Source organism: Rhamphochromis sp. 'chilingali' (genome assembly GCF_963969265.1).
Source record: "Rhamphochromis sp. 'chilingali' genome assembly, chromosome: 9".
In the NCBI taxonomy this organism is placed as follows: domain Eukaryota; kingdom Metazoa; phylum Chordata; class Actinopteri; order Cichliformes; family Cichlidae; genus Rhamphochromis; species Rhamphochromis sp. 'chilingali'.
The window spans coordinates 3343701-3371224 of NC_137936.1; the positions used below are offsets into that span (position 1 = coordinate 3343701).

General features: G+C 42.2%; 3 protein-coding genes across 10 annotated transcripts in view; 1 reads left to right on the forward strand and 2 right to left on the reverse strand.

The window, feature by feature from the left end:
* setd5 (SET domain containing 5) overlaps positions 1-17783 on the forward strand; it is a 31297-nt gene extending 13514 nt beyond the window's left edge. Inside the window, exons 3-25 of one of the 5 annotated variants that reach the window (XM_080891316.1) lie at positions 828-930; positions 1329-1585; positions 1811-1872; positions 1958-2145; positions 2783-2821; positions 2932-3222; positions 4513-4661; positions 4765-4882; positions 4998-5107; positions 5205-5457; positions 5696-5776; positions 5863-6024; positions 6109-6483; positions 6919-7179; positions 7328-7445; positions 7631-7860; positions 9308-9364; positions 9474-9953; positions 10329-10421; positions 12515-12801; positions 12937-13058; positions 13565-13653; positions 14332-17782. In XM_080891316.1, the coding sequence (XP_080747442.1) occupies positions 828-930; positions 1329-1585; positions 1811-1872; positions 1958-2145; positions 2783-2821; positions 2932-3222; positions 4513-4661; positions 4765-4882; positions 4998-5107; positions 5205-5457; positions 5696-5776; positions 5863-6024; positions 6109-6483; positions 6919-7179; positions 7328-7445; positions 7631-7860; positions 9308-9364; positions 9474-9953; positions 10329-10421; positions 12515-12801; positions 12937-13058; positions 13565-13653; positions 14332-14892 (4486 nt within the window). In that variant the 3' untranslated portion in view covers positions 14893-17782. Of the gene's footprint in view, positions 1-827; positions 931-1328; positions 1586-1810; positions 1873-1957; positions 2146-2782; positions 2822-2931; positions 3223-4512; positions 4662-4764; positions 4883-4997; positions 5108-5204; positions 5458-5695; positions 5777-5862; positions 6025-6108; positions 6484-6918; positions 7180-7327; positions 7446-7630; positions 7861-9307; positions 9365-9473; positions 9954-10328; positions 10422-12514; positions 12802-12936; positions 13059-13564; positions 13654-14331 lie in introns of all 5 variants that reach the window. The other 4 variants (XM_080891317.1, XM_080891319.1, XM_080891318.1 and 1 more) reach the window with 4 other exon arrangements.
* LOC308401934 (uncharacterized protein) overlaps positions 1-27524 on the reverse strand; it is a 565304-nt gene that overhangs the window by 234089 nt on the left and 303691 nt on the right. The window lies entirely within an intron of this gene.
* Positions 22395-27524, reverse strand: part of lhfpl4a (LHFPL tetraspan subfamily member 4a) — a 30702-nt gene continuing 25572 nt past the window's right edge. For all 4 annotated transcript variants that reach the window (XM_080891837.1, XM_080891836.1, XM_080891835.1 and 1 more), the window contains one exon: positions 22395-27125. In XM_080891837.1, the coding sequence (XP_080747963.1) occupies positions 27121-27125 (5 nt within the window). In that variant the 3' untranslated portion in view covers positions 22395-27120. The remainder of the gene's footprint in view (positions 27126-27524) is intronic.

The following is a 27524-nucleotide window of genomic DNA, read 5'->3' on the forward strand; positions in this document are numbered from 1 at the left end:
TAAGGGGACTGCTTTGTACTTTGAACATAAAACTGTAACATGATGTTACATGAAGTCTGTATTTTGATAGACATTGAAAAAAATACCAGATGTGACATTTTGACATGAATTTTCAAGGTTATTTTAAGTTGACTTGAGACAACCACTGTCTGTTACACAGACAAAAAGAACAGCCAATATCCAAGAGTTGAATTATTCTCCCTGTGTCACAGGTTCTTATCTTCCACCTCTTATTAAGCAGCTAGATGTATGTTGTTCTTCTCCATGCCCGAACTATTGAATAGCATCTGAAAAAATGTATACAGACAGATCAAGTGAGCACAGTTGCCACTTCTTTGAAGGTAAATCTGCCTACGTGACTGAGGTTATTTGGAATGCAGTTGGACCCTTTCCCATCCAACCCTGTTCATGGCCCCCTTCAGTTTCCTGCAAAGCTCAGGCAGGGGAGTTTAAAAAAAAAAAAAAAAAAGACATACTACACACACAGTGGTTATTTATTATTATTATTTTTTTTAACCTTGATGTTAGCTTCAGTATTGGAGTACGAGGCAAGAGTAGGAAAGGTTGTTCCTGGTCTGGTTAGACCTTAACTAAAGGGCGAGGGAGTTGCATAACATAATGGCGGCCCACATTCCATTTCCTAAATTGCTGCTCTTCCAGGCAGGGCAGCGAGTGAAGGATCTTGGTGCCATCTAGTGACTGATCTTTATTAAAACAGATGCTTGTGTAACATTGGTAAAAAAGGCAAAGTGGGGAAATGTCTACAGCATTATCTATGTGTCGCTTACAATGTTTTAAATATATATATATATTGTTATTTTTTCCAGCCCTGAGTCAGTTGAAGCAAGCCCTGCAGTGAATGAGAAAAACTACAACAACCACAGCTGTGGGAGCGCACAGAGTCATGGGTATCGGGGGCTACCATATGCTGTGAGTTCATACGGCTCTTCCCTAATCATCAGCTCTAATCATAGCATGTCTTATTGAAGTATTACTTTTCATAATGGGAGTACTTGTGTACAATTGTGAATGTTTTAGTGGCTTAAAATGACCCAGTTTAATCTATCTGATCTTTCCTTTTTCCTAATCTTTTCAAGTGTCTTCTGTTATGATTTCACAATAAGAGTAAAACTAAGAACTGGTGATGTTTGTAGTTTAGATGTATAAATATGAGTCCTGCTATTAGTCTTTGGTAACCACACACTACTTCTGGTATTAACAACTGAACTGTTTCACATACTTGGTTTTTTTTTTTTTTTTTTTGCCCTCATTTTCATTCGTCTCCATTTTCCGTTTCCCTTTTTTGCCTGAACACCCGTTGTTTGAAGATGCAACAGTCTTCCGTTGTGTGTTGTCAGGATCACAACTATGGCGCGCCCCCTCCCCCAACCCCACCCGCCTCCCCGCTCTCTCAAACCATCATTCCCCGTATGGATCTCAACGGCGTGGTACGCAGCTCTCACTATCACGATACTGCTGAGGACAACTCGGCCGACAGCGACAGCTCCTCAGAGGAGGATGGGGCCTCCTGGTGTCACTGCAACCTGACGCCGGACGGCCTGCTCATCAAATGCGACAACTGCAGGTGAGACGTGTAAAAGCCCTTCTTGTCTGAATGCTGGAACATAGGTTCCAACTGCTGTAACTGGTACAAGTGTGTAGCACTTAACCTGTTTAATGGAAATAAGAGAAAATTATTTTTTATTAAAATTCAGGCTGTGACAATAATACAACATGCGGTAAAAGCCTTTATGACATCGCCCCCTTTAATTTTTTTTGTCTGATTTGTTTTGTTGCCTTTGTATCACAGGGGACTGGACAGAAGGAAAGGAGTAAAAGGCCAACACAGGAAAAAAACAGAAAATGTCTCAGGTATCACAGTTCACTTCATAAACTACAGTTTTCATCTCAGAGAAGGCGGTTTATCAACACCTGTTTATTTGCTCTTTTTTTGTAGCTGGAGAGAGTAGCGCAACCGAGAGTGGTGATGAAGAGGTGTCACCCTCCACCATCTCCTATACTGCCACCCAGCACACACCAACCAGCATCAAACTCACTGTCAACAGAGTCAAAAGGAGCAAATCCAAAAAGAGGAAGAAGAGCACAGAGAAGGCCCGTGGAACACAGAAGGCCAAGAAGATTAAAGTGAGTAAAGCAGAGTATGAGAAAATACAGTTTCCCACACACAGGTGCCTGTTATTATTTCTACATGGCTTCATCTTGTCATTGCACGCCCTGCATCTTACAATATTAAGTACCTTGAGGTGACTGTGGTTTGGTGCTATATAAATAAGATTTAATTGAATCAGTTAAAGTATATTAAAATTTCTTCATTCTTCGTTTACAATTTTAGTTAATTTGATGCTAACTAGCTAGCGCACAGCTCTTCCCACAGGCTCATTACATTACTTTTGTGGTTCCCGATGCCAGTCGGCTGCTCTCCGGGAGATCCTCCTGTCCTATAAACTTCAACTGATTGTTGGTTGTTCTTGAAATTGGGAGTATATTAACTGAATGCAATGCTAGCAGGTGGGGCAGATTCAGCTATTCTTATTGTATTTTAATGTTTCATCTAAGAAAATCATCTTTTATGCACACAATACATGCATGGACACACAAACCCTCTCTGCCTCATAAGATTACATTGTGTAAGATCCACAATGGAGTTTGTTTTGTTTTTTTTCTCTTGTGCTGCTTTTCTTGTACTGATATATTGACCCCAGCTCAGTTTTTATGATAAAATCTCCATTTCTTTAAATTGGTTTATTTTTCTTTCTTTTAGGCTTTCAGAGAGGGTTCTAGGAAGTCTATGAGGATGAAGGTAACATTAGACAGTTCTAGACAACAGAGCCCATTAAGGAAAAAAAAAATCCTCTCTGTGCATCTCACATAGACTCTTAGACAGTTCTCTTGATCATGACTTTTGTACAGAACTCTACCACAGAGGCTAGTGTGTTGGATGAGAACACAGAAGAGGGATGGGAGAGCAGGATCCGCCAGTGGACAGACCAGTATGAGGAGGCTCTTGCCAACCAGTACAGCGCAGATGTGCAGACACTGCTCCAGCTTCACCGATCAGCCAGTACCACCATCTCAAAGAGCGAAAGTGGTGCCACGACACCTGCTTCAACCACACAGATACATGCCTCAATGGATTCTATGGACACCATCAACCGCACTGAGCTGACCTGTAACAATACGGTTTTGGGCTCACAGATGCAGGTCAGTCCTACAAATAAAACTTTGTATGGATAGATTTTAAAAAAATGTTGAAGAACATCCCAGTCGGTATGATAAGTGACTTAGTTGTGCCATTATGTCTCCATTACTGGTTTTAATGGAATCTGCTGGCTAGGGATGAGAATTAATAAGAATTGAGCGATTCTGATTCCATTATCAATATCACTTATGGATTCGATTCATGCAAATTAATTACATGCTGTGTGGTCAAATGTTTGTGCATGTTGGATGTTTTTCCCATCTTTGTTGTGATCAGTGTTGGGGCTGTTACTCAAAAAGTAAAGTTAAAAAGTTATTTCACAGAATACTTTCTTAAAAGTAATGCAGTACGTTTCTTAATTACACCCAGGAGAAAGACATTCGATATACTACTCACGTTAGTTTCATCTTACTCTGTAAAATGACCTCAAAGACACTGTCTCATAATTACAATTAACAATATAAACCTGAGGCTACAGCCCCACACACCAACACAAATCCCTATCCTAATGAGGACACAGGATCTTTCTCTTAGTAGTTAGGTATGGACACAAAGCAAAGATGAAAACCACAACAAAGAGACTTTAAAGCATTTGCCACGGTCATTCTAGTGTAGCAGTCTCCACTTAACCAATGTGCTCTCATCCTTTTTATGTCATGAAAGTAATATCCACATCCACGCTGTAGACTGCACCACTATTTTCCTCCTGTGACACACAAACTGAAATCAGCTGATCGTAGCAAGAGTGCAAGAACCCATAACCAAACTAACGATTCCAAGGAATTGGACGACTGGGAACTGGTTCTCTACAAAAACCAGTTCTCGATTCCCATCCCTACTGCTGGCTGCTTGCTAAGATCCAATCGCAATTCTGTTTTCAAAGAACCCAGTGATATTAATTTTATCCTCTGTTATCTTTTCTGATTGACAGTTAAAAATTATCCTTTGTTATACTGACCCTCTGTGCAGTCTTTCACTTCATCCGCTATCTAATAGCCCATTTTAGTTCTTCCCCCCTTCCAGGAAACTTTATTCTGATTGGCTGTTTCTTGCAAGGAAAAGGATTGAACAGGAGCCACTCTCTGAGATTAAGGCCAACCCCTCTCTGTTTCAGGCAATTTTTCTGCTCCTTCGCTCTTCCGGATTTCAGACACTGAGTGCAGTCTGTGTCCAAGAGTCCAAGATTTTGGTTTATAGTTTTTACTTTATACCCTATTTACTTATGAAAGAAGATAAGGAAAAAGTATAATATTTTTAATGTTTGCCTGTCTCTTTAAAAAATAACTTTATAGCTCCAGCTTGGCCGAGTAACACGGGTGCAGAAACACAGGAAGATACTCCGAGCAGCAAAGAACCTGGAGCCGGACACACTCATTATTGAATACCGGGGAAAGGTCATGCTCAAACAACAATTTGAAGTCAATGGGCACTTCTTCAAAAAGTAATTGTTAATGAGCTACTAAACTACAAAATATGTAATCGGAATTTTGTCTAAATACATTGTTTCACCTGTGAACAGCTTTTCACTCTATTTTTCTTTCTAGACCATACCCGTTCGTGCTGTTCTACTCAAAATTTAATGATGTAGAGATGTGCGTTGATGCCAGGACTTTTGGAAATGACGCCCGCTTCATCAGGAGGTCTTGTACACCCAATGCCGAGGTCAGCTGTTAAGCATTTTGAAAAATAAATCTAAATGCTTGCTAGTTAGCAATGTTTGACGTTTTCATTTAATTCTTGCAGCTAAAACAACCCATAAGCTTGCTTTCTACCACAGGTCCGGCATATGATCGCTGAGGGCATGATCCATCTGTGCATCTATGCTGTCAGGCAAATCACAAAAGACTCTGAGGTCACCATTGGATTTGACTACGAGTTCAATAGCTGGTCAGTTGCTGTCCTCTCTGACGTTCTCCTTTCTTTTAATCAGCAGTTTCTGTTTTCTTATTGGGTTTTTTTGTTTGTTTTTTTAACAAAATAACAGTAATTACAAAGTGGACTGTGCCTGCCATAAAAGCAACCAAAACTGCCCAGTGCAGAAGCACAACCTGAGCCCTAGGGATAACTTGGTGAGTCCCCCTTCCCTGCCGCCTCCTTCCCCTTTGATTGGTGCTGAGACACGAAGGAGAAAAGCACGAAGGAAAGAGCTGGAGGGCAGTCTAGCTGCTGATGGAAACCAGATGCTGGAGCAGCAGCAACAGGACACCAGCGATCTACAGGGGACCAGTGACACAGAGGTGTGTGTGTGCGCGTGGTTAGATTTGATTTTCCAAATAATTGTGTTCAGCGTTGAGGTTAGGCAGCAATAAGAGTTCTACATTAGCTTTAGATTAAAAATCGCCACATCAATAAACACTGCTTCAATACATTTTTGTAAAGTGCAGGCTTGCGGTTTTTTAGAAGTCGTTACATGATTCAGTTTGTTGCTTGTCAGGTAAGGTCATTACCTCATGTGATGCTTGTCTGTGCAATTAGGAGAGACTGACAGATGAAGTTAAGGTGGAAGAGGGGGACGAAGGAGAAGTTGATGAAAATGGGGTCATCTCCAATAAAAAAGTAAGTCACATTGCATTTCATGATTTAAGTTGTCCACTCTCGGTAATTCACATAACACTGACTTACATGTCTGCCTGTCCACATAGTCTCTTAACATCCTCGAAAGGAGGAGGAGAAGAATAGGAGGAGCTGAAGTCAAGGAGGAGGGTTTAGAAACTGAGGATGGGGCAGGAAACCCTACAGGGAACTCCTCCATCCCCCAGCACGCTGGAGTTGGGATCAGCACGCGACGCACCACCTATGTTGTGGTCAGTCACGAAGAAAAATTTTAGATTTCTAATTTCTTTTGTGTTCTATATTGAACCAGTTTAATCATTGCATTTATGTTGCAGGAAGCACCATCTATTGAAGAAAAACCCTCCCTCCCCATCCTGCCTGCCCCTGTTGCTCCCCCTAAACCCATAAAACCATCCAAGCCTCGTCCTAAGAGTCGAATATCTCGCTACCGGTCAAGCTCATCCCAGCGTGCCCGACGGCAACGCCAAGCCCTCGCCCAACAAGCTGCAGCAGCTGCAGCAGCAGCAAGGGCAACAACACCAACATCAGCAGATCAGGGTGCTGCTGTAGACGAGGAGGGAAGTCAGGGTGCATACGGTGCTGAACACAGCCACGGGGAGAACAGCCTGGGTGGTCCTCTTGTAGATGGAGATGGCCAAGGCCTTAACTGCATGAACAGAGGCAATCTGCGGTACCCTAAGACCAAGAAGGTAAGACTTTCTACATATACTAAAAGTAATACAGTGGAACCCCGTCATACGAAATTAATTCGTTCCCGAGGGTCTTTCGTAAGTCGAAAATTTTCATAAGTCGAAGCCTTTTGAGTAAACGATAGGCTAATTGCTAACTGCAACAACAATACGTCGTTCAAGTGGAACAGCGAAGCGCAAGTACGAAAGCCAAAGGGGTTGTCACGTGATTCGGAAGGCTTGTGGGCATTGTAGGCATTCTGGGCTCAGCCAATCAGAGCCAGCGGATTTCGTTACGCGGGCATTTTGCTGTAACACGGGCAGAACTATTGCTGTTAAGTGCCTTCGTAACTTGAATTTTTCGTTAAATGGGGTATTCATACATCAGGGTTCCACTGTACAAAGTCCTTTACCTTCTATGAACTATGCAAATGTAACTTTCCATTTTCTTCTCAGTACCTGGTGACAGAATGGCTAAATGACAAAATTCCTGGAGGAGAGAGAATCCACCAGGAGGTGCCTGTTGAGCGCACACTGCGGATAACCACTGACCCCACAGTTCTAGCCACCACGCTGAACATGCTTCCAGGTCTCTCTCAGTCATCACTCATCTGCACCACACCCAGACACTACATCCGCTTCGGTTCCCCGTTCAACCCTGAGAGACGCCGGCCTCGTCCGCTCCAAATGGATGGCACTTACGGCTGCTACAAAAAGGTAAACTTGGAAAAAGGTGTTTTTGGGATGGATGGGTGTGTATCCCACACACAGATTGGATGTTTCACATTTGGTGGCAAAACAAGTGTGTGTTCTTGTCTGTTTTCTCTTTTTTTTTCATAAACCCTTTGTGGTCGTCTTTATGCAGAGATGGATCAAACAGGTGGAGGATGAGAGCTGCTCGGCCAGTGTGGAGGATGGCACAGAGTCCACCTCCTCCCAGCAAAGTACCAGTAGCAGATCCACACCGAACCCCCTATCCAGTGGTAATTGCTTCCACACCTCCATCTGGCTAAGAAAGCACCAAAGCTAGCAGATCAGTGAAGCATGATTCAGAACTCGGCACTAAATGAAAAGTTTGTTTGTAACTGCAAATATGTTTGACTGTTGTAACTGTGGTCCTAGGCTACTTAACGTTCTTGTTGTTTTTGTCATGTTTTTTAAATCACAGAACTCACTGCACCTTTTAAAAAGCGTCGCTCCAAGTATATTACAGAAATAACACCAGCACCCTCGGACCACCTGCTTCGCCCGCTATCACCCATCACCCCTCCACTTCCAGAGGACTCCCTCCACCCACTGCTCCAGACTCCCTGTGGCTCCCTGCTGCCCAACGGTCTGGCCTATTCACCTATGCCCTCACTGCCTGCCAGCCGCTGCAACACACCGTTGCAGTTTGAAGTAAGGGCATAAATATCCACACAGTTTTCTGATGCCTGAGCTTATTTACTATCAAAGTCCAGTGAAATCCAACAGGCCACAAAGGAGAGTTTAGTGATGTACAAATTTCCTTTTCTGTCAGTCCGAGGGAGCTGCACTCTGCTCAGCTGACTCATCTGTGTCAGGACTAGGCCTGGGTATCGTCACTGATTTCTAGAATCGATTCAATTCCGATTCACAAGGTCCCGAATCGATTCGATCCACGATTCGATTTAATTCGATTCGATTCGATTCAATTTAAATCTGGGAAATTTTGACAGTCAGAAATATAATTCAGATCAGTACATTTACATATTTTTGTATCTATAAAAAGGAAGCTGACACTCGCAAGACTTTATCCAAGCTGTGAGCATCACAGCAGATGCCTTTGTGTCAAAGTAGCTGAAGATAAAACACAGAAAAACATGTAGGTGATTTTCCTGGCCTGGGATTTTATAAAAAATATTCTGCAGTACATCAAAAACGAAAGAAAACCATTAATTAATGAACATTACCTCTGACGTTACAGCGGTTTTATTAGAGACACGGCTAAGCATTTTGCATTTTGAATAATTTTAAAAAGTTTAAATTTGTTCAGTATTGAACAGCAGAAATGAGGTTTTCTTTTCGGAAGAATGTAAAAGGGAAAAAAACAGCGGCCGACAGCGCTGTAAACAACAGTAGACTTGTGCGTAACAAGCAAGCGAATAATGAAGAAAGCAAAACTGTTCGAGAGAGAGAGAGAGAGAGAGAGAGCTGCGCATCGCAATGGAAGCAAAACAGTAAAAGAGTGAATTCATGACGATGTTTATGTGAAGCGTTTGGATCTTCTTTTGCTGCTGGTTCGGTCAATATTGTTTGGAGAGAGATCAAACTAACAGCCTTAGAATCAGCGCATAAAGGGCGTGAACACAAAGCGCGGACCCGGATCAGCGAGCTGTCGGCTTTCACTTTCAGCCCCGACTGTGAGAAAGGCGACATCTAACTGATTCTGATCCGCGGGTCACGCCCTGTGTTTAAGTCTATGTGAAGAATCCCTGTACCTGCTCTCATTTACTGTTTGGTGGTTCTTGAAATTTTGTGAGATGTCACCAGAGATTCTGGCATTTCGGACAAAATAAATTTATATTAAAAAATCGATTCAGGATTTTAATGAATCGATTTTACGTTATCCAAGCCAGAATCGATTTTAATCGATGAATCGATTATAAAAACCCACCCCTAGTCAGGACCTGTTGCAACAACCTCACATTACCTCACTTAGTAGTTCAATCTTGTTGCACAGCAGCAAACTCTAGAAGGGCTGTGTGTAAGAGTTTGATGGCCACCACCCCTAAACATCTCAATCTCTTGGTTTTGAACAGATTGCAAGACTTCAGTAAAAGACACACGCTTGGTTTGACACTAATAGACTTTGTTTTGTCTCTAGAACATATCATCCCCTGAGGCGTCTCCTGTCCATCGTCCCGAGTCCATATCCCCTGAGGTACATTTCTTCTCACATATCATGGCACTGATAAAGAAAATGGCTTTACGGTTGACATAACAATGAAGTTTATTTATTTGTTCTTCCCGTTTCCTGTCCTGTCCTTCAGCCATGTCTTCAGACAGACTTTGATGCCTCTCGGCCGCAGTTCCCAGACCTGTCACTCCCCTCCAACATGGAGAGCCCTGTTGCCATGACCTCGGATGATTTTTCCCAATCTGGAGCAGGCCAAGATTCGCAGGGCCCATCTTCTGTAGGGACCAGTTCCCTAAACCCACTGTCATGCCCTTCTTCAGACATAAACCCCCAAAACAGGGAGCAGGCCTTCAGGACAGAGTTCAACCTCATATATACCTGCTCTCCCCTCAACGCAAACCTGGGCAACCCGACAGCCACCGACCGACGCCTCTCCCAGTCAGAAGGGGGATTCTCACCTGCAGATTCCTTCCACGGTTCGATAAGCGGCCAGGGCCTGTTTGGAGAAGTGGGCCCCGGGTCCATGTCACCGTTTGGAGAGCCCCATTTTGGAGGAGGCTACCCTGACAATGGCACACCGCCTCACACCAGCAATCCACCACAAAAAAAGAAGGCAAGTTCCCCATATCTTAATGATACACGGAAAAGATGTTTGAGGTAACTTTGCAGGTAAATCTTAGGGGTTTCTTCTCAGACACAAATAACTTGTGTGAAACACAAACTGAAAAGCCAGAACTCATGATGTGCTTTTCCCCGTGCTCTGTTTGCCCATTAACTTTGTCTTAAATCTGTTTGGTCCCCTGTGTCCGGTATTCAAAACCAAACATCACAGGCATTTAGAAGCTGACCTCTTATGTGTATCTGAAATGATTTCCAGTCTGTAGATTTTACCCTTCCTCCTTTTTCCTTTACTTTCCTCCTCTTGCTCCTCCTCGTTGCTCCTTGACACTCTTTGCCAAGTCTCTCTTCCACTTTTCTTCCAAGGCAGAGGGCCAACCAGCATACCATTAGTCTGCTGACAGGGAAGCCAGATTACCAGGCAATAGCTGTAAGAAGTGAATACAAGCCAGTACAAAATATGGTGAATATTCTCCCTACAACTACATCTTTAGAAGTGTGCATGTAAATATTGTTTCTTTGCATCTGCATACAACACCCACGCCATGCTCCAGCAGCTCTGCCCTCTCCCCTTCTCCAAAACCTACATTGAATTATGATTCTGTAGTTTCCAGAAAGAGTTATTTTGCCATTTCAGTCAAGCTCATTGAAGTGTGTAAGGTTCATCCATTGCCTTCAACACAAGAGACAAATTCCACAAATTGTTATGATGGTGTCGGGTGTGCTCATGCTCCATCTCATCTATGGCTCTTTCCAAACTGGGACTTGTGGTTTATCCACATCCACTGTAAGAGGGGCTAAATTTGTCAAAGTGGTTCACAGCAACCCTCCCCCCCAAAAATGAAAACGGACAGTATCACGTGGCACCAGAAGAGGGGCGTAGCATGGATCAAGGGTCTGACACATGCATAGATTAACATTCATTAATCTTATTGATAATTGTTCTGAAGCTGCTTGGAAAAACTTAGTTCAGTAAAGCAGCAATTGCTCCTCAGACTGCCAGTAACATGTACTTCCTTACTGCCTTAACGAAAAATCTGTGCCTTAGTTGTGTTGTAATCTCAAACCCCTCTGAAATCCTACGCTGTAATTTGATGTGCACCTCCCTGGATATATAACTGTTGTGGTGACACAACCCTCAGCTATTGTGATCGGCCTGTTTAATACCATCAATTCCTCCTGTGCATTTCCGAGTACTTTTCAGCTGCAGTGTTTGAATTCATCTGTTAGAAAATAACAATCACGACCAGAGAGAAAGTCCCAGCATTTTATTGGTTTCTACCAGCTGGCACTGCAGCAAAACAAAACACTAGAAAACGAGCACAAGGTAATTAATCCATACGGATAAAGGGTGTTAGCCACTTATGTAGGTTAAGTCATATGCTATAGAACAGGAGTAAGCAACTCCAGGCCTCGCGTGCCGGTGTCCTGCCTGTTTTAGATATCACCCCGGGTCAACGCACCTGAATCGAATGATTATGTCAATACCAGGCCTCTGGAGAACTCCCAGACATGTTAAGGAGGTCATTTAGCCATTTAAATCAGCTGTGGACACAGCAGCAAGGACAAATCTAAAACCTGCTCTAGAAAGACTGACCACAGCCTAAATCTGGCTTCAGTCAGCCACATTGACTTGTTTACTCTTCAACCTAAGTTTCGTTTAAGGTTGTTATATCTCTGCGTTCTTGTCAAAATCAACAGAAGCATAAAAAAAAATCTTATAATTAACTGCGCTTGGCATTTAAACATTTCATGCTCTTTTAATAGGTGACCATTTGTAGACCTTATTGTGGTGGGGGGGGAAGGTAAACTGATAGCTTTTGGTGCTCTGTGGTAACTTCATCCTGACATCTGGTCCCTCTGACAGTACAGCCTTGTAGCTTACCTCACATGTGATGTTAAACTGGTTGAAAGATTCAGGCAAGAGCCATCCATGTCAGTTATATATCTATATATACTATGTGTGTGTATATATAGATATATATATATATAATATATAGATGTGTATGTGTGCGTGTGTGGTCATGCCACTCCCCTGCCTCTTTCATAACCCTCTGTTCTTTTGTGTCATGATGACATTAAGCTGGGATGAGCACTCTCATTCTCATTGTAAACGGTGCAGGTGTGTGTATGTGTCGTGCGTGTGTGTGTGTGCTCGAACCTTCTGTGGATATGTTTTCGTAGTTATTGTTTCAGCGTGATTGCATCATGGTGTGGTGCATTTAAAGTTGCTTGCTCCTCTGTCAAAGCTTATGTACTAACACTGCATTGACAACGCAACAGTATGTTGTGTTTGAGTCTCTCGTGACTACAAGTCTGGTCATGGAAGAACAACAGATGTCGTTGCTCCCTGCTGGTGAAGGTGTTTCTCTAAAAATTCTTTAATAGTAATTACAGTTTTCAGGTGAGTCCTCTAGCGTGGTGCATGCGGTCTGCCTGTCACTCAGTGCAGTTTTGGTGAATGGTGTGATTGAGCGAGCAGCCTGGCATAAGTGAGTCCATCAGTTCCTCAGCAGCAGGGTTTGAACAGACTCCCTCTTCCCTCTGCTGCTATAGGTGTCTTTGCTGGAATACCGCAAGAGGAAGCAGGGCAGTGGTCGTGACTCGGAGCCAGCCAGCAGCAGCTCCTCTCTGGGTGGCACTTCCACACAGCCTGGCTCCCACTACAACAAGGAGTCCCATCATCCTCATAACCATCAGCAGATGCCGCTTCCAGCATCTCCACAAAGCACCTTCTCATCCTCAGCACACTCCACCTCAGTCCCACACGTAGAGGAAGTCAGTCCTCCGGAGCACCAGGGCTTGTCAGTGCAGTCCAGACGCCAGGACAGCAACAACCAGTGGTGAGAAGTCCTTTTAAAGATGACTCACTAAATTGGCCTTTCAGTACATGTTCGGCTATGTTAATTGCAATAATTCAGAGCCTAGCAGATAAATAAATAAATGAATGGAGATCTCACAGTTGTCTGTTTTCCAAGGATGGTCCCCACTACTGTTGAGCGTCTGAGGGAAGGCCAGGGGGTTCTAGAGCGAGTGCTGAGAAGCTTCAAGGTGGACCGGAGTTACAAGAGGAGTGAAGGCTCCATAGAGAAGGAATCTGGTATGAATGCATTCGACACGTCACAACAACAAGAATATATTGTTAGACTTTATAGACAGCCTAGTATAAAGCAGTATGTTAGGGATGGCTATTTTAAGGAAAATTAGTATTCGCTGTTCGCTGGGTACCATTTGACTGTTTTCTTTTTTTTTTTTTTTTTAAAGGACACCCAAAGAATATAGTAATCGTCATCTTTGGCGTCTTTATTTCTTTGTACAGTAGGAGATGATCCCATAGCACCTCTAACAGCTAAAACCTGGTGCTAGCATGTTTTTTTATTTTATAGTACTTGGTAAATGACTTTTGGCTTTGGCAGTCCCTTACATCCTGCTGTGTGCCATTCTAAAGCAAAGACAAATCTATAGTTTAATACAACAAATGGTCACAAGCAATTTGATTCATTTATATTTTGATAACTGTTGAAATATCTGTGTATGCTCTTTAATTTTCCTTAAAACGTTGCTCTTTTCTTAGTGGTGAAATTGGTTGTCCTGTTTTGTTTTCAGATGTAGATCGATATGAGATGCAGGCAGTGTCCATGGCTTCTTCCACGAAGAGTCCACACAGATACAGCCCCTCTGTTTACTCTCACCAGGTAGCTGGTCCACATCACTTTGAACTTGCTGTCCCTGTTTTGCGTTAGTTGCTTGTAAATTAAGTTCAGTATTCAACAATGACTTCTTGGGTGATTGGCAGAATTTTTTTCAAATTCTGTTCTCCAACCGTTATGAAGGAGACGATCAAAAACAATTAGTCTGCTGAATTCATTTGTCCTATTAAATTCAGCGCTTCCATTTTCTTTAGAGGTGCAGTCATCCCTCTATAGAAGTATGTTTTTCAACAAGATACGATAATAGAGATAAGATGGCCTTTATTAGTCCCACACGTAGGGAATTTGTGTCACTGCAGAAAGTGGGCAGTGTGAAGTTACAGCAGCAAAGTTTAAGAAAAACAGTGGAACAGGATAAGAGATCGTTGTAGAAGTAATAGTCAGCAAGGTTTCGATATTTGACCATGTGTAGCATCACTTCAGGCGTGTCGGCCTTGAAAGATGAATATGGTACCTGAGACGAGACATACTTGAGGAAAAAATTGCTAAAACTTACTTCATTTTAAGAGTGGCTCCCCTCTTAAAATAAAAAGGGGGGTTGTGTTTTTGTTTTTCCCTCCCCCCTCTTCTCTGAAAAACAAATTAAACATCTAGAGCTGGAAATGAGCTGAACAGAAATGTATCAGTGTCACACAGTGTGTGTATGTATGTATTTGTGTGCAGGCCACAGAAAGCCACAGACAGACTGACAGCCCGATGTTCCTCCAGCAGACCTCCAGCTCTCCATTCCGGTGTTCCTACAGCCCGTCATCAGGCCAGAATGTCTACCAGCGCCTCTCCTCTTCCCACCAAGGACACGCCCAGGACCACCCCCCAGCCTCATACTCAAGTCCCACCCCCACTTCCTCAACAGACTCCAGGCCAGCGACAGGCTCGCTTCACCAGCAGAGTGGTAGCAGTAGCGCGGATGGAGGCTACAGCAGCAGCCACTTAAAAGCCAGCCTTTTGAACAGCAGCAGCCTGGTGGGGGCTCCTGCCCCAGGATCCCGGGTCCATGGGCAGACTAAAACAGACTCTGGTGCGCAGGCCTCCAAAGGGAGTCAGCATCAGGCACCTCGCAGCCTGAAGTCAGGCAGCCCAGGTCAGGCAGTGCTGCAGGCTAGCCCCAGACTGCTGTCGGCCTCTGGACCGACACACTACCCCCAGCGAGGGACGAACCTCAGTCAGTTCCAGCACTCTTCCCTGCAGGGATCCGGAGTAAGGACACAGTCAGGAAGCTTTTAGGACCTTGTGTGTGTGTGTGTGTGCGCGCGTGCGTGCGCGCGCGTGTGTGTGTGTGTGTGTGTGTGTGTGTGTGTGTGTGTGTGTGTGTGTGTGTGTGAGAGAGAGCTGTGCATCTCCTCAACCCCTGAGGCTGCAGTACAACAGGGATCAGGAGTTTGGGGAGGGCAAATGTACAGACCTAAGAAGAACAAGGACTTGTTTGAGAATTTGTCCCATATTATTTTCTGTCTTTTCTTTTCTTTCTTTTCAGAAGAATAAAAAATAATTAGCACATCCTGCACAAAGATGAATCATTGACTTTGGACATTATTAGCGAATCAGAGGGAAAAGTGATTTGGCTGACACGTTCAGAGAAAAACAAAAACAAAGAAATCATATGTAAGTTGAAATTGTTGTTCCTCGAGAGGCTCGATAATGTCAGAAATGAAAACCTTCCACACAAATGTCTGTACAAAGTTCTACCACACCTGTGGTCACTGTGGTATCCAGGTTGGAGAAATGCATATGTAACTAAAAGCAAGAGTTACAGTTTAAATATCTTGTTTGTTTTGGTCGAGGTTACTTGATTCGGCGAGTGGCCGAGTCTGCGCTGCAGTAATTGTTTAATTTGGTAAGGGGGGAAGACGACCTGTTAATCATCCGTTATATAGATGCATTAGAGAGACGGGGAGTTTGAGCTCTCCCTAAAAACTAGGATCATTCCATATAATTACCAGCTTCCGTTTTCTCAAACATGAAACCAGCCCATTTCCCCCCAGCGACCCAGCCTGCCTTGGTGTTATCTTCTGTTCTCTCACCTCACTGGACTGTTTTGGTTTCACTTTAGGACTGCTCTGATATTATACTTGAGAAATACAGCTCTTTTGATTCATGGTGCTGCATGTTTTGTTTTGTTTTGTTTGTATTTGTTACGATAAGTTTATAATCCAGTTATGTTCCACCCCACAAGGCTGCATTCATCGTTTTTGTTCTCCAAATCTATACACTCATGCAGGAAAAAGAAGGTTATTAGTGGGGCTATATTTCTAAGCCAAGCTGTTGGGTTTTCATACTGCAGAGTTTGTTTTTTTCCTCTTGTCTGACCAATCGTTGCATTCCGTGTGACGCTGAGGGGAATCGGGGGCGAGGATCTCCGAGGGAGCATTTGGATTGTTTCTAAAACCTAGGTGAAGAAAAAGCTGCTATCCTCTCCTGTTGGAGCTGCTTCCCTTTCCACAGAATGCTGTATTTTGTTTGAATTTTTTCCTTTTTAATTACCAACACATACTGACTTGTGAAGAAAGCGACGGTCCCCCGTCGGCCGCAGCAGGACCTAAGACTAATGTCAAGGCGACAAGGGTGGCCGCCTGCTCCCTCACGTTTTTCATTTAGGACCGGATGTGGGGGGGAAATGGCCACGTTTGCGTGGACGACTTCAAGGACCGAGGGGACCAGTTGTGCAACTGGACACCACCACACACCACTACAGCTCACCACCCTCTCCCCTCACTAACACACAGGAGGGTACTCATTTTACATGAATGTTTGACACATATGGAAAAAAATAAAAGTTGTGACCCAAAATTAACCAGCACCTTAAACTGAAAGAGATACGACCTAAAAAACACAATAGGACATTATGTATGATTATGTGTACTTGTATAGAAAGAAATGTGATATAGACTTGTATGGAGAAAATATCGTACACTGAATTTACCGCATGATCTTTGTTTGTAGGGTCTGAGTGACCACCTTTTGTCAGATGGATGGAAGCAAATCATTGGGTCTGTTCTGGGGTTCCTCCAAAATCCAGGCGCTGCGTTTTTTCTGTTGTTTTTGTAAAGATCCTTCTGTTGGTTTGCTTTTATTTTTACACAGATCATAGTAGTAACTATTTCAATTGTTCTCCTCCAGAAGATTTAAAAAGCAAGAGATGTAATGCATTTTGATAATAAAACAATCATGATGGTAATGTATTTTGAAAACTACCATTGTGATGGCATCTGAGGGAGACTTCTTGTGTGATTTGCACCTGTCGAGCTGTCTGAATGGGATTTACATCGTTGGGGCTTGTACGATAGTTAAAAATGGTCAATTTTCCACAGTATTATTGAAAACATTGCAGTCTTGTTTCAGCTAGCAAAATGTCTTCATTCATCTCCATTAACAGGGTTGCTTCTCTTTCAGTTAATAGTTATCAAATGTCAGTGCAACATAATCACTTTGCTTAACCTGCTAGGATTTCTCTGGCTAGAAGAGTGTTAAATTTACATATGAAAGTTTCCGAATTTATACGAAAAGGCGCTATTAGACAAATATAAATACAGAAGGGTTGATACAGCCTTTCAAAGAAAAACTCTGGTTCTGTTACTTGCGCTTTATTTTTAAAGGTGGTGATGCATTGAACCAGGTGAAGGTTAGAGCATACTCATGGAAATGAGTGTCAGTGGCTGATGGTGGTTTGGTTCATGCAATTTATACAGGAGGAATGCACTGGCCTGTGGAGTTGGATGAGATCATTTTCTGTATATGCTCAACTGTTAAGAACTATTATGCAGCTTAAAGGTTTAAATGTACTTTTACTGAGTTTTCTTAACTGCATCAGTGTTTCTCAGTGCCGTCTCTCTCCACTAGAGAGCAGCATTGAGCTGCAGACTAATGTAAAACAAACGACCCAAGTGAAAGTCATTTTCTCCATTGTCACTCTGATCTCTGATACTCTAGCTGTGTTTGATCATATGTTCAGTCTCAAAAGTTACAATATGCACTTATACATAGCAACGTCACGGTGACAGAAAGCGATAGTTTCTATGGATGTGTTAATTAGAACCATCACTGGATGTCGCAATTTCCTCTCTTGATTTTCAACAGCTTGCCCATGGAGCTGTTAAATACAGTTATTTAGGGTCTTTGCCTTACAATATAAAGCGTGTGAGGCACCTCTTGTTCTGATTCATCACTACATTAATAAAAATGAAATGAATTAAATATTATGACAAAACAAACCCTGAACTTTTCTGACCTTTGGAGCTGTTGATGACGCTTTCCAAACAAGTTTTGAAATTTAACAATGAGGTTATATTTTTGCAAAAGCACATTTCTCAGTTACAGCATCTGCTAAGTTGATTTGATTTCAGTGTTTTACACAGATATATAGTTTAGTACGCTGTATTCAGTTTTATCTGCGCTCATAATCACTATGCATATCTTTCTGTAATAGGTGAATAACACACTAAGAACATCATGCTCTCAGTTGTAGAACTAAATGAGTTACAGCAAATAACCCATCAGTGACCTGGAGAGTTGCACTGACGGTCTCTACAGAACATCTTTTCTTTTCTGTTCAGTATAGAAAAATGTGTATTCCTTTACTGCAATCAGTTTCACCCAGCAACAGCAAACATCCTCCTGTAACCACTTGCAAACCAGTCGTGGAAAAAGGATTTTTCCCTCATGACCAATAGTTATCACGTGGCCACCAGCTGATCAATAGTCTCCTGCAAATTGATGGATGGATGTTATTGTTGCCAAAAACAGGTTTACTGCACCTTTTGTCCCACTCACATTATACTGACACTGCCAGTGGACTTCAAGGATCAGAGGCAGCAGGGAGAATGTAACGTGGTATGTAAATGCAAGAGATCAAGGGTTTCTTTTCTTGGATCTGCATGGCAGCTGCACTGGTGTCGCTTTAAGTGAGAACTTTATGAACCTCATAAATCGGTTAGGGGGCATTCCTTGGAGATTTTGAGGTAAATCTCTGGAGAAGATCCTGGACTGCTCTGTGAAAGGCATGTCTGTAGCAGAACTGGCAGACTGTAATGGAAAGTCTGCACATTTATTCTAATGACAAATATAAGCGTTATATCAATGCTTGTTTGTGGGATGCTGCTATAGTTTTCTGGGTTGTGCCACTTTCGAAGCAGGAAGATCAGTTACACAGAGAAAGGTCGCTGACTGATGTTTTCAGTTTTGTCAAGCCAGCAAATGCAAAAAAAGAACTTTGTTAATTACCAAGACCACACTGAGGGGAAAACATACTGCAAAGGCAGTGGGTTGTCACACATGGTCATTTCACACCACATCATGCATTGAAACACTGAAGTACATAACTAAGTATCAAAGTAGTTAGGACTGTCCAGCACTCTACCTGACCCTCCCCGAGGCAAACCTGAAGGACCACAGCTGCTCTCTGAGGTGACTGCTCCAGCCTCAGCAGATGGAAGGCTGAGAGAAGGCACAGCAAGGAACTATGTTACTATTCAGCCAGTAGTCTGGACCCACTGCACCACAACCAAGAAAGCAGCGATCACCCACGACTTACTGTGTAGCCTGCTACCCCTGGTCATTTTTTAGCTGCACAGTCAGGGTTAGAAATAACAGGAAACATGGCTAACCAACACAGGGGTAGAAAGTTGTGCCAGGACATGATGATAAGCTGAGAAATACACCAGTTAAGTTCGACGCATTTGTTTATGAAGTTTCATATAAATTTAATGAAATAAAAAAATATAAGCAACTGTCTGAGTACAGTCAGGTTTATCGTGTCTCTCTAAGCTTGATATTACAGCTTTTGGTAGGGGGAAGATTCATAAAAAATGTATAGAGTTTATCTGCGGTGTTAGAATTATATTGGCAGTTGTCATTTGTACAAATACTGTCACATGCGTATTCTATTCAATTCAATTCAACTTTGTTTGTACAGCGCCAAATCACAACAAGGTGCTTTATATTGTAAGGTAGACCTCACAATAACACATACATAGAGAAACCCAACAATCATATGACCCCTTATGAGCAAGGACTTTGGCGACAGTGGGAAGGAAAAACTCCTGTTTAACAGGAAGAAACCTCCAGCAGAAACAGGCTCAGAGAGGGGCGGGGCCATCTGCTGCGACTGGTTGGGGAGAGAGGAGGAACATTTAACCCTTCCAAGATGACGTTACACCTTTTCTGACAGCTGGAATGATCATCTGTTTACAACATCACAGCAGTCATAAGGAATTCCTTCCCTGTAGCTGCCATGCTATGAAATATCCAAGGTGGCTCAGGTGCACAGGAATTTGGCCTTTCAAAACAGAAATCTTCAGTCTTACAGTTGCACTGTACCACAAACTCCACCCTGCTGCCACACAGGCAGTTTCACCCTCAGTGGGGAAGTTCATGAGTTTTGATAACAAACCTGGCACCGAATGCACTGCTGTCACATTTGGGGCCAAAAGTCCGTTTAGCTTAGATTAAATTCTTCTTTGTTGAGGATTCTTAACTCTTTGCTTTGTTCCTTGATAATTCACGGTCACGATTCCCAAGCATGTCTTTCATCCAGTCTTCCTTCTCTCTCCCCAACAGGTGTGGCAGATGGCCCCGCCCCTCCCTGAGCCTGGTTTTGCTGGAGGTGTCTTCCTGTTAAAAGGGAGCCAAAGTGCTTGCTCATAGGGGGTCATATGATTGTTCAGTTTTTCTCTGTATGTATTATTGTAGGTCTACCTTACAATATAAAGCACCTTGGGGTCATTGTTGATGTGATTTGGTGCTGTATAAATAAAACTGAACTGAATTGAAAATTGAACAATTCAACATAGCAACTAGCTGGCTAATGTTGTTGCTAGCAAGATATGATCTGAAGCCAGAATTTGTTTTGCTCTCATTTTGTGTTGGAGTCCGTGTTGTGTCAATTTCCAGACTGGTACTGGTCACCATGGGCACTGACAGTTGAAGAGAGGCATCCGCAGTCTCTTAGAGGGGACCCAGAGTGTCACCAAAAGTCTCCCTTTTTCTAGAGCATGACAGTCAGATACATCCAGACAGTGCCAGTAAAGGGCATTTAATTAATCATGTTTGAGAAGATTCAGGAATCCAGGCTTCACTAGTATCTTATCTAAGATCAGCTGGGAAAACGCCTGTTAAAAGTATGGCTAGATGTTATCACTGGTTCCCTTACATGAAGGCTTCTCATTGACATGTATGTAAATAGAATGAAAGACTTTAACTAATGTTACATATAACAGTCATTCATCATCAATTGATCAGTATTAACTGTAAAGACATTTCCATTATATTTCATTTGAATCATGAGCTTTGCTCCTGTGTCTGTAAAACATCCATCCATCCTTCCGCTTATCCTTTTCAGGGTCGCGGGGGGCGCTGGAGCCTATCCCAGCTGTCATAGGGCGAGAGGCAGGGTACACCCTGGACAGGTCGCCAGTCTGTCGCAGGGCCAACACACAGGGACAAACAACCATTCACACTCACATTCACACCTAGTGACAATTTGGATTATCCAATTAACCTATCCCCACAAGCTGCATGTCTTTGGACGGTGGGAGGAAGCCGGAGTACCCGGAGGGAACCCACGCAAACACGGGGAGAACATGCAAACTCCACACAGAAAGACCCTGGCCTGATGGTGGAATTGAACTCAGGACCTTCTTGCTGTGCAGCAACAGTGCTAACCACCGTGCTGCCGTTCTATAAAACAGAAATTAAAATTTTTAGTTACTGGTTTATTTATTTAAAATGACACTAATGGTGATAAAAAGGTTATATGGCACTGGCAGCCATGCTGGACTCTCCACTCTGCTCAAACATTCCTGTTTCACTACTAGAGATGGGCAGTAACGCGTTACTGTAATCTGATTACTTTTTTCAAGTAATGCATAAAGTAAGGGATTACTATTGCAAAAACGGAAATTAGATTACCGTTACTTTCCCATAGTAACGCTGCGTTACTGCGTTACTAAAACCGTGATTTTTTTGCAGAATGTCTCACGACAGTGACGTAAGCGAGTGCGCCGTTAGTGACAACAGCTGTGTGCAGATCAACACCAGGGTAAACCTCCGCCTACCCCAGTCCTGCTTTACAGGTGAAAATAGAGCAACAGGACCGCTGAGTCTTTGACTTTATTTATTTTCTGCTGTGTTTTACTTGCATCTATTTGAAAGACTGAGTGTAAACACACAAAATATTTTATTTTATGTGCTGGAATGTGCAGAAAATAGGTTTCAATGTTAAACTCATTTATTCAACTCAGAGAATGTTGCATATAATTAAATTTTTGCTTGATGCATAAAGTTTAAAGATTAAAACTAATAAAACAAGTTTTAAAAAGAGACTTTTCCATTTGATTGCATTTTGTATGATGGATTATGCAGAAAAAGTAGAATTGGGCTGAAAGATCTATCACTTTATCACCTCTTCAGGTTGTAAATCGTGTTTTTAAAAAGTAAATAAGTAACTAATTACTTTTAAAAATAAGTAATCAGTAAAGTAACAGGATTACTTTTTGGGGAAGTAATCAGTAATTAGTTACTGATGACTTTTTTCAAGAAACTTGATCAACACTGTTCACTACACAGAGACATCAGAGCATCCCATAACCAAACTAACACTCAAACAAAGGCAGAGGAAAAAGAAAACAAGTATAAACCAATCACTTTCATCTTGATTAGGTACAATTAAATAACAGTCTTGGGAAGGAAGGAAGACCAAATCTTTTTTATTTATATATTTATTTGCATGGATGTGTCTTTGACATATGACTCATTCAGAGCAGCTCAAATGCCATTGCTGAGTATGCCACAAATTATTCAAGGAAAAAAAAATCATAGCAAATACCAATTTACTTTTGCTGTTATTAGTACAACTATTGAATTGATTGGAGGAAGATAGGGTGGTGTATAAGTGGAGGACGGTGCACACAAGTGGACTACATCTTATGTAGTAGGCGCAATCTGAAAGAGGTAGGAGACTGCACGGTGGTCGCACAGGAGAATTTAACTAGGCAGCAAAGATGGTAGTCTGTAGGATCACTTCAATCATCAAGAGGAAGCGAGGGCAGAGGCTCAGGAAGGAATTGAGACGTGCTCTGGGTGGAAGGGAAGAATTACAAGCTGACTGGGAACATACAGCTGTAGTGCTGAGGGAAGCTGCCAAGCTGTTTGGTGCATCCTCTGGACAGAGGAAGTATTGGAAGGTTAGGCTTATGGCAAAGAGAGAAAATCTATCTGCTTGGCCAATCTATCAATTGGCCAGGCAGAGAGAGACTGAGATGGAAAAGATGTGCAGTGGGTTAGGATGATTAAACACAGAAATGGAAATGTGCTAGTGATTGAAGAGTCTGCTGACAAGACAGAAGACAGAAGAAATACTCCAAGGAACCGATGAATGAAGAAATCGAGAGTGAGAGGAGGATAGATGGTGGAGAGTTTTTGAATCAGGAAGTGCAGAGGATTAGTAAGGAATAAGTGAAGGCAGCTATGAAGATGATGAAGAGTGGAAAGACAGCTGGTCCAGATGACATAGCTGTGATGGTGTGTGAATTACCGGGAAACTGGTGGAAATGGTAACATGTAAGGAGTAGAGATGAGTTTAAATACCTGGGGTCAACCATACAAAGCAACGGACACGGCAAAAGAGAGGTGAGGCAGGGTAGTCTTGGTGGAAATGAGTGTCAGGGGTGATATGCGATAGAAGGGTAGCAGCAAGAGTGGAAGAGAAGGCTTACAAGGCGCCAGTGAGACCTTACTCCACCACAATAAGAGGCTGAGGTGGAGGAGGTCGCAGAATTTTAGATGTTAAGATTTAAATTCAGATTGACCAGAAAGGACAAGAAAGAGAAATGAGTACATCAGAAAGATATCTCTGAGTGAGCGGTTTGGAGAGAAAAGGTTGAGATGGTTTAGGATGTATGCAGAGGAGGTTTGTGGATGTAGTGCAGGGGGTTGGTGTGACAGAAGAGGATACCAGAGACAGGGAGAGGTGGATGCAGATGATCTGCTGTGGTGACCCCTAAAGGGATCAGCCAAAACAACTATCAATACATGTGTTGTAAACATATACTTGCTTGTGCAAAAACTAGTTGAGAAATCTGTACTGGAAACTTTAACCCTGAGAAAATCTCACAAAAACTAAAGATCCTTTGGTGCTCACATGTTCTTAACTGCTCCAGTCACGCAGGTATTCAACCAATGAGGATCAAAAGTCACACTAATATTACTGCAGATATTATGTGATGATTGAACTGGATAAACAGAAGAGAACGGTTCGATGGATGAGTGTTTTAATACACCTCAGCAGGAAAAAGGAAAAAGACTCCTGAGGCTGACAGAAAATGAAAGGACATCTATCACTTGAGATGACTGTGAGTGCAATATCATACCACTAAAATGCTCAGGAAACTCTTCCAAAGGTTAAATCTGCATACTTTCATTCATTGCATGCCTCTGTGTAGGGATGGGTACCGGTGTCATGGCACCGGTTCTGACATAAACGGTAGTAACCAGACCGAAAAGCAGCGCACATTTCGGTGCTTTATTTCGGTGCTTTTATTCCTGAGCTGTGATACACTTCTAGCCAATCATTTTACGTTTCCGAGGATAGTAGGCGGGTCCAGGTAGAGCTACAGATTGAAAATGCCCAAAGCGAAGCGGTCAAAAGTCTGGCTGTACTTCACAGCAAAAGATGCAAACTCAGCAGCAACAAGTGCTTTAAGCTGATACTGTGATGCTGTCAAAGGAAGTAACACCTCGAATCCGATGAAACACCTGGCGACACATAGCGTTTTTTAAAAAAGCCCAGAAATGCGCCGTATTTGATAGCTTGCTGCGAGACCTCACACCGAGCACATCTACTGCGGGTGGGTTGCCTGTTATGCAACATCCCCCAAAAACACAAAGAGGAGAGTCCTGGCCCCTAGCCCTGCCAGTGTAGCAGAAATTGTATTTTTGTATTGTATTGTATCTTTATTTATTTCAGACATAATAAAACAAACAACCAAAAAACAAAAAAAACAATATATACTCGTCCACTATGAAATGATGAGGATGATGATGGCAGCAGCAGCCGCTCTTCTCTGCGTGAGTAGCTTAATGTTGTTCGTGTGTAATTTACGTTGAGTAGGCTAACCACGTTATTACATTAATGCATGTAAGGTGAACTAGCAAACATCATCATAGCTACATGCGGCTGTCCTCTTGTTTGATGGCAGATGCTCCCTTCACCCTGGACAAAAAGGCTAAAATGACCAAAGAAAAAGTGGAAAACAGTTAAACATGAGAGGTTTTTGGACAAAGTTTGTGTTTTTTCCATTGTTTAAGCACTGCTTCCAGCCAAGAGTGATACCATATATGCCCCATAGCTGCAGAAAAGGCTAACATTGTTATCTTTTTACAAAAAACAGCTGAACATGAGAGGTTTTTGGACCAATTTTGTGTTCTCCATTCTTTAAGCACCGGTTTGAGCACCGTTTGAGCACCGGCACCGGTATCGGATAAAACCTAAACGATACCCATCCCTACCTCTGTGTGTCTGCCACTATACCAGCGTTTTGAATATAGATTATAAATTTAATGCTCTTGATGATGTCCTAGTATTTTTTAAAGATGCCCAAACTGACAGCACTAGCATCATTTGCCTCCTACAAGCTACACTGATATACAAATCCAAAACATGGTTACTAAATAGCTTTGATATGTGGTCAAAATTGAGGTAAGATCAAAGCCTGTCTTCTGACATCCCATTTTAAAGTTTAAAGAAAATATACTGTAAAATGTAAAATTCATGAGGAAAACAGATAAACAGACTTCAGTGACTTTAGCTGGTTAGCTATGGCTAGCCCACAACCCTTTTTCCACTGAATAAAAGAGATGCTCTAGCTTCTTAACTGACTTTGTTGAACATCAACTTTACAACTGAAATTTACGTCAAAATATTAAAAACAAACAAAGAAACTTTCCCGGATAGGCTGAGTAATTAGTTTAAATGCCTTTTACAGCATTTAATTCATGATAAATGATCAAACTAGCCCCTGACTATAAATGGGCGCGCTAACTAAAGCATCTTACAGACTTTTGCATTATTGGTAATCACCAAAAGAGATTTTCCACAAGGGTTTTTAGGCCACTTTAAACCCCAACAGAATCCTAAATGTTCCAAAGTTGTTTTCTTTCAGAAAATTATCCATGAGGTTTTTTTGTGGTTTTTATTAGATCGTCCTGATCTGAACCTGTGTTGACTTTCCCTGTATTCATGCAACATCAGCACTAGGGTATTAGTGCGTCCATCAGAATCTAGATTCTATTTTATTATTCACTGACTTTACAGAGCTGTTGGATTAAATCTGTCAGCTTTTCAGGCAGCAACTTGGAAAAAGCAAGTTTAAAACTTTAAAAACATCTAAGTAAATAATGATCACGATAGTCTTTCTTTCCACCTTCTCATTCAGTTGTGCCTTCCAAAATGAAAATGCCTTGTATAATCATCATGTCAGCCAATTGTCTGTGTCCATATAAGATTAGCTACATAGTATGCAATTCTTTTTCTTGTCCTCTCAATACTCTTCAACTGCTGGACAGTGCAGCAGACTGAGGAGTCTGAGCCCCAGCATCATCTTTCAGGCCTGAGATAGATGCAGCATGCAGGGCTGTTTTTGGACATACAAACAGAACCCAGCTGAGGAAGCAGAACAGATATCGCCCCTTTGATGAACAAACCAAAAACTGTAATGTTGTGAAATACGAACGAATGAAACAGCTGGTTTTGGCCACCTGTTGGTATTATTACACACAGAGTAAAGGACAAACACATTATACTGCTAACAGCTGATGAATATGTTGTTTCACGTATGGGCAACAAAATGCTTAAAAGTATGTATTTACCTATTTCCATAGAAACATGTTTATTTTGACGTTCCCGGGCTCAGACAGTGTCGTGTACAAAGAGAAGTTGAAAATGAACCTAAAAAAGACTTCAAAATGACACCTCGTCTAAATTGTACAAAAGTTGTTTCATTTCTTTTTTGTTATGTCATAAGTAGCACCTGTGTGCTTTTACATGCGCACTTCTTCTTTTGACTTTTAAAGCTGTAAAGTGGTTTTTTTCTTCATTCAATAATCACATTTCGTTAACTCTGTGAGCTTTGATGTAATAACTCCTTGGAACAATACGAGTGTGTGTTTGCGAATGATTTTATCCCAGAGTTTGGTAAAGCTGATCATCCCACTTTCTCTCAGGTTTTGTTTCTTCTCAAACAGTTTGACTTTGTTAGATTAGTTCGTGTCAGTCCTGCTTAACAAACTTTGACCTCCAAAACCCAAACCAAAAGGGTTTCACCTGCAGAGCTTAGGACAGGAGATGGATGGAGGAGGTGAAGTATCGGGGAACGAGGCACAAAGCTGGAAGAGGAGGAAGAGATCTTTGGTTCTCAATGGAACCGCTGAACACAAAATCTTGGATCCTTAGTTTCTTGTATTTCAATCTGGTTAAGAAAGAGAGAGAAAGAACAGAGGCAGTGTCAGGACAGCAGCATCTGAGCTGAGAAATGGAAACTGAAACATGCCATGAGAGACAGGAGAGGGTGGCAAAGCAGGTGTGTGCCAGGACTCATTCTTGTCCTGCATGCTATATACTATTTTGTACTGGCAGGGATAGACTGTGCTTGAACACTGGGGTTATATGTCAAGCACAAAATTAGGCATCATTTGCACACATTTCTATCTCATATGCAACAGTTTAGAGTGGAAATGTCTCCGTAAAATCATGCACAATTCACAGACTGCACACATCTGTTGAAACAGAAAATTCCTTCCTCACCTTCAGTGAATTTCATGTGTTTGTTATTTTGTGAAGAACACCAAGACAATGCCTCCTATATTTT